At 37.6% G+C, this 7,547-nt stretch overlaps 1 protein-coding gene across 1 annotated transcript; it reads left to right on the plus strand.

Annotated features, from left to right (window-relative positions):
* The first annotated feature begins 6,261 nt into the window (after positions 1 to 6,261).
* LOC145777182 (uncharacterized) lies at positions 6,262 to 7,476 on the plus strand. The gene is made up of 2 exons (XM_082588501.1): positions 6,262 to 6,467; positions 6,923 to 7,476. The coding sequence occupies exons 1-2, from the start codon at positions 6,304 to 6,306 to the stop codon at positions 7,104 to 7,106; spliced, it is 348 nt and encodes a 115-aa protein (XP_082444627.1). The 5' UTR covers positions 6,262 to 6,303; the 3' UTR covers positions 7,107 to 7,476.
* Positions 7,477 to 7,547: the final 71 nt, after the last annotated feature.

Raw genomic sequence — 7,547 nt, forward strand, 5'->3', positions numbered from 1 at the left:
TGAAACCCACTTCATCTCACAATGATACGAAAAATACAAGTGCTCTGAATGGATTTGGTCACACAAGTCAGAAAAAACATCTTTAAATGCAGTACACCTTGTTTTGCAGTCTTCAACAATTTGTTTTAACAACACTATTTTTATGAATCCTCCTAATTGTTGATGCGGCGCCTCTAAGCACACACCTATACACAGTTCTTCCAATTAACCCTTTCGTTTTTTTTTATTATTCTTTTTATGAATCAAATAGTTTCAAATGTCTTGTGCACTGTCGGTTGGGAAGCTCTGCTTTAAACAATAATGCTATTCCAGACTGCAAATCAGTCGTTTTTTTACATTGATTCAACGTAAATTGAAACAATGTAAAAATGACTGATTTGCTGTTTGGGATGTCATTCCTCTTTTAAGCATTGTTCCACCACAAACTTGAACAGGAAGTGACGATAACAGTTCGATCATTTGGAGACATTTACGTCGAATTGCAGATCGATACTCATTATAGCATCACGATTTAAAATTTAGTGCGAAAAGATATGATTCGTCGACTTAGCTTGCGCAAATGCGCTTTTCAAAGTATTGTTTTGTGCAGCAGACAACGAAGCTTGCAAGCGCAATGTTCAAGGCTAACTATAATTTTTGGGTAGGTAATTATGCCATTGTCACTCCTACATATTGTTCTTAGCCATAGCTTACATTGCATCCAAGAGTAGGCATTCCAGCAAAAACTTTATCGCCCGACATTGATCTTAATAAACACTGCGGGTTTTGCTCTAAAAATAAACTCATGACTATCATGGCCTAGGACTACACCGCCATTTTAACAGAACAACGAAAATAACAATGAAGTTAAGTAGGTTCTGTGGATACGCTAGCCGCAGTTGCACAAAGCAATACTATAGTTTGAAAAGCGCTTTTGCAGTAGCCAAGACGAATCACATCTCGTGCTAGTGTATCGCTCATTGTAGCTAGCAGTATTTCTTTCATTCAAGAGTGGTTGATGATAAAAAACTAAATGGTGATGATTGATTTTCTGAACCTTAACTAAAGCTATCCCTGATCGCTGATCAAGTCTGTTTTCAGATGACTTCGAGTAATTAGTAGACTATAACCACCCTGCACCAAAATATAATGCAATAATGCATGAACGCAAGCATAATTTGTTATCCAATAACTTGCCTAGCAAACTCTGTCTTTTTTACACTGATTCAAGATCTGCAGAAGTTACATTCAACGTAAAAAGGGCGAAATTTACTAGTTGAAACACGTAAATCCTGAGCGGATGAATATATTTTTCTTATTTATTTCACTGTTGTTTTCTTTTTAAAGTACATTGCTTCTGAACAAAGCACCTCTGTTTTATGCGGTAGACAACGTCTAATCGAAGTAAAATATATGAAATATTCAACTCAAGATATGCCTCTTTGTATTTATTCAGCTGCTGTAGGTGTCCAGTGAGCTAATATTCAAAATTGTACAAAGTAGTATACATCCATACAGAAAACGATACGTTGAAATATGACAAACATACCGAAAAGTTTGCTTAGTCATAACGAACCATTGGATTGAAAACCAAATAAGCCTGCTTCTGCTAATCTCTTTGTCTGCGCATTGCCGCAGCAAGAGCGAGCGGACATCTTTTCTTTATCAGCGCATTTCAACTTTGCCTTACCCTGATACAATGTGTCTGTTCTCTGGAAACTGCTCATTCAAAATAAACATAATAGTCTTTTTACACTCTTAGACCACTAAAAAAGGTAATGTGTAAACTGTAGAAAATGCACCATTTATTGACAAGAAGTACCTTTTGCAACCAGTCTTAATAACAGCTAGTAAACGATGAAAACATCTAGTCTAGGTAAACTGCTTCAAAACAAGTTTAAAAATAGCCTGCGTCGGCAATGATATGACGCAAAAGAATAGATGGACATTATGACAGTTACAAAAGCGCGTTGTGTTGAGAACAAAAGACTGATGACGATATGAACGTGAGTTGCTTGGAAACTTTTGATTCCTCATTTAAATATACTGTCAGTCGAAAATACATATAAAAAGATAGACTGCAAACCGGTTACGTTGGAATGGGCCAGGTTCGAGAAAAATAGCTAAAACCAGTTTAGAGTTTGATTGAAAATACTTTCGCAACAAACGTTTTGACTGATACAACTATGCAAGTGGTTTATTTGCATCATTTTACGCAAAATGATTCACTCCATCTGAAATCAACAAACCATTACCTAAAAACTTTTGTGACAATTTGATTTCAACTATGCATACAGTACCTTGCAAAACTTATGTATCAGAAGCAACCAAACTGATTTTAAAACAATTCACCTTCTTCATGTGCGCAATGGCACACAAATTCACAGAACTTATATGGCTTAAAATCGGCTATTCGCATCGATGCAATGTGCAGGACAACTGAAATGGGCCTGGAGCTGCACAAACATGAAAAGGTAAAAGTCAACAAATTTATTGAAATCAAACTCCAGCTGGGCAAATGCCTTTTTTAAATACGCAAGCAAGCTTTTAGAGCGGTTGAGACTTCGTAAGACACGTCATGGACAAAGGATGTAGAAGCAGTGGTGTTTCTGTAGGTTTGGCTCAAGAACGAAAAACGTAACCGAAAGGGACACAATGGAAATAGTTTTTATACAATCACCCTATTTTCGATAAGTTACAAACAATGGGAAAAAGCGGAGGGGCCTGTTTTTTCATTCTTGATTGCCAGATGGGGGTCAATGTCAGGGTTTATTTCTTACTAAGTGGGCTATGCGACTGACTTCAAGGTGCTAGAACAGGTTATAGCAAAAAATGGGAATTTTGTGTAAATTCAAATGAAAAAACTATTTCCCCTTCCCATAATTGTATACATTTTACTTTAATAAAACTCAGTTTCAGTAAATTTTGATACAAAAAGTCCTGATCGCTAAACAGTCAGACCACGGAATAGACAGAAAGTCGATTTCTTTGTTTAGTAATCAAGTCTTTAACTATCCTATGAATAGGCTACTACAAAGGATAAATACTGCAGGTAGCCTACAACTGCTGAAAAAACAAACAAGAACAATTACTGAAAAAACAAATATGAGGTTAATCATTAGGCTTTATGTAATATGTATGTGTTGACTTGGTAATGCCATAACATTGCAAAGACAACTTTTACTGTTCTTTGTAAATCATCAACTAAATATTTGCTCGACGACACCCGGTAAGGTTTCTATCTTGTAAGCATAACCAAGCCAAAAATGAGTGTGAACAAAAAGCACTGGAAAGTAGTGTCTTTCAATACTTGAGTGATAATAATAAAAGAAGGTGCAGCAAGAGCAAAGCAGAAGGGTGTATTTTCAACACCGACAATGGTAGCCAATGCACTAACAAAGTGGTACAGAAGGATGAAAGCAAATTCTACAAACAGAAAGTTTTTTTGGAAAGTTTATTGGCTTAGAGTTAAACGGAAAAAACACAAGGTGGTCAGATGGAGCCTACAGCATGTGAAACGATGAATGACCAGGTAGATAACCTAATCCTGTTGTAGGTAACCCAAGGATGGTTAAGGTGATGGTGATAGTTGAACCTGTATGTATAGTGTATAGCCTATGCACAGTAAAGTAGCCTACCTACACATAATTTTTTGAAGGGGGGTTTTCTCATTTTGTTGTCAAGAAAAATTATTTGTTTGCTAATTATAATCAGCAGAGCCGGCTATCAACTTACTATAGTCAGCATCTAATAGCAAATCCAGGGAACATTTGGTTACGTGGATCACAAAATTAGGGATTTTCCCTAAACAGAGAAAATCATATAAGCTTTCTCAGTGTTTGCAAAATGTTTTCGCTCGCTCCATTAATGAATTGGCGCAAGGCTTACTAGAACACGGCCGAATATGTTGCTATTTGGGAAAATTTCCAAGAGTCTTCATTGTTTGCAATTTATTATAGCCATGACAAACCTGTCATTTTCGGCATAAGGCTCCGCGTGTTTTCATCAGTGATTTTAGATATAGAAAGTTCATGTGTCCCTCAACAGCTACAAAAATGTTACAAAACTCCAAAATAAGTTTGACATCTAGACAAGGCGATCATGTGGTCACATACCGAGTGTGTTTTCTAATCAAAAATCATTATTGAGCCATAAAGAGATACCAAAACAAAGTAACATTTGTCAAAACTTTTAGGGATCCCCCCCTACCAACTGCTTCTTTAGACATCAAATCTTGCATTGTCTATTTTGCCTTTACGATTTTTTTTGTTTTGAAACTCTGGTGCCGCCAAATTTGTTTACACTCGGTACAGTCAGCATACATTAACAATACCACTTTTTGAACTTGAGACATCCAGGCTACTTTGGATTGATTAAAGTTAACAATTTGAGTTTTGCACTGAAAACGACTTGGCTAATGTAACAGCAAATGGGGTTGCAATACTGGGCAAATTCTCGGCCGAACAACTCTTCTGGTTTCGGGCCGTATTGGCACATCGCTAAAAACATTCCTGACTTATGCATGGTTAAGTTGAAGTGACCGTCCTTTGACATAAAGCAAGAATTCAGCTCAACTGAACCGGGTGGAATGCTCACTTTTACAAGTGGTAAAGTAGGTGGTGTGAGCTACGAAGTAGCAAAATGTAGCCTACTGCCACCAGTAGCTGCACCAATGCGCGTTTCGATGGTGCTACCTTTTGTTCATAATGCATCACTAGAACAAATCCTGGTGAGCTGGTTTAAAAGTTAAAGCACAGCTGGATGTCAAATCGAGTGTCTTGACTTCAGAGATGAAAAAAATGTTTAAATGTTTTTGATTGATTGAATCTTTATCCTTGGACTGGAAAAGCTTCTTGCAGAGCTTAATTAGCCTAGTTTCGCATACTTGTAGAGGCTTTGAATCACTGACGCAGGCCCGGTCACCGAGATTGACAGAGTGAAGTTTCCGATTGTTGAAGTGTTGTTGCCAGGGAATTATTCCATCCATTAGATGCCGCTGAATGGAGAGCAGTCCTTAACGTGCGTTGCTGAAGCGCACACCCCGAGAGTCGAACCAGCGCCGCTTGATCTTGAAGCTTCTTCGTTCCAGAAGTCACGCGCTAACTAACTGAGCTATCTTGGCGTAGCCTATCTGTCAGCCTTGGCATGAAATAAAAGTCCCACTAACTCCGCATGGATGGGTTTTTCGATCATGCTTTCAGCTTTTTATATGTTTCTGGTGAGATGGTGGGGTGTTTTTAACTGCTGCTACTCAAAAACCAGCCAAATCATTTTATTGAAAATTTGATCGTCCAATAAAGTTTTTGAAGGGGAAATGGGTCTCCCCCTTGCGTACGTTATTTCCTATTAGCTTTTGCGATGGTTTCAGCTTATTTCTGTATAATATTAAAAAAAAGAACAATTCCAAGCCATCAAAACAATCACTTCAAAACCTGCCTTGGCATGGAGCTATCGTGAAAAGTACTCGAATTTATTGGCAAATTGGTAGGCTACATCTCTTTCCTGTTGAACTTCAAAGATGGTGGAATAAGAAGTTTTTTCCTTCTACAATTCCTGTCTTTCCGTTTTCTTCACGACGAGTTGTTATTTTTATTTTTCATTATCTCTACCTGTTTTTTGTTTTCTCATTTTGATTGTGTTTTCAAAATGTCCTTGTCAGCTACGTGAGTTATGATGTCAGATGCCCACACACAAGGAAACTTCCTCATACACGCAAACCCTGCTGAAATCACAAGAAATAATGTGCTATATTTCGTGAAGTCTTGTAAAACATAAGCAAAGTCAAATGTTCAGGGATTTGAGTTTCAGTTTCGATTTGTGATCTCCCTGGCGAGTGTCATTTGACCGCTAGCATCACTTAACTGTTGTCTAACGTTGCTATATTGTCTTTACTGTTAACCACAGCAAAACTTGGCGACAGTTCAACTATTTCAGGGAGCCTGAGGTTCAGGATGATTCTTTATTTCTATTGATGATAAACTGCTTTGAGTTACTGAAGTGTTGATTTGCTGTCAAACACTTCTAAAGAAGTGCGGTAATAAGGTGTAGGATTAGGCTACATCTTTATTAACTTAAAGTATATTTTTGTTCAGTACCATTCAGAATATGTCAAGCTTGTCTTGCTTGCTTGCAGAAAATGTCAAGCTTGTACTCATTCAGAATATGTCAAGACTGTAAGTCTAGCGAGTGAGTAGGATACTTTTTCACGGTCAATAATAATGCCATTGATTCAACAACCGTAAAACATTAAAAACAAAATAAACCTTTTATGTTTGCAGGTTGTCAATAGAGTAGTAAGTCACATCAGGTCAAAAAATAAATGACATGACAACAACCGCGTCTCCAAATGAAGCAGCTCAGTATGGAATGGTCACGGCTTGTTACTTCGCTATATTCATGTACCGCTACAACAAAGGCCATATTTCGACGGATGCAAGAGCAATGATCAACATCGCAATTGTGTTCATGCTCGTTCAGCCGTTGTGCAGGTAAGCTATCAACCAAGTTACGGTAATATTCTATTCCTTTGCAAGTTGAATGCTGAAACGACGCTAGATTCACAGCTTTTTTTAAGGCTTAGGCCTAGCCTACAGCGCAAAAGAATTTGTTTTTTTATACTTATTTTTATTCTAATTCCGCAATTTTAAGAGCAGGTGTTTTTTGGTAGGCTTTAAAGAAAAAAGGTAAAGGTGGTCCCATAATTGATTCAAGTATCGGAAGTGAAAAGATAAGGTTGTCGTTGTAGCCTCTAAGCCATCGGCACTAAGGAGAGTAGGGTGGTCAGTTCCTTTCTCTTCAATTAGTCTCCCACAAGTCAGCAGTTATTAACCGACCAAATGGCAGTTATCGAGCAAGAGTCAACTGAGCTAGCAATTATTTATTGAATAGTTTCATTACATTTCTTGTGTCTGAAATTGTGTGATTAAATTATCGTTTTTATTAGGATTGCCGGTGGAATGAATGGACTGGTGGCATTTGTCGCATTGTTGATGAGCAGTCTGATCATGCTGCCATCGCCACAACAAGATAGAGAAAATGCTGCCCAACAAGACAAAAGAAAAGAGGAAGAAAAAAAGATGAATACAAAAACCAAACGTTCTAACAAGAAAGTCCGAAAAAAGCAGTAAAGTCGATGAAGAACTTTCCAAGCTCTTGAACCAACGCTTCGTGTTTACCATTGACTGGGCATTACAAAATAAGCACTTGACCTGTAGTCGCGTTTTTACATTCCTTGCATTCTATTGAACACCCGTTGCATGCAAAACATGCTGCAGTCGTCTTGCACGAGTGACGTGACAATATGATTGCCTTGGTAACGATGACGAGTAAAAATAGTGAAAAAAAATAGCTGACAGTAGAATTTTCTAATTGCGCAAAAGCGAGTGTCTTCTTTTGACACCATACAACAAATATGCACTTGAAACTTGTTGACAGCGTTGTCAACAAATTATCACTAAATAGTAGACATGCTCGTAACGAACTAGCATTCCGGTGTAGTTTACTTAAATACTATATTTTAGAAACATTCAAAGTCATATTTTGCTCATTTTTAGACCTCTTACCTAATT

The sequence above is a fragment of the Aplidium turbinatum genome, chromosome 9 (genome assembly GCF_918807975.1).
Source record: "Aplidium turbinatum chromosome 9, kaAplTurb1.1, whole genome shotgun sequence".
NCBI lineage: Eukaryota > Metazoa > Chordata > Ascidiacea > Aplousobranchia > Polyclinidae > Aplidium > Aplidium turbinatum.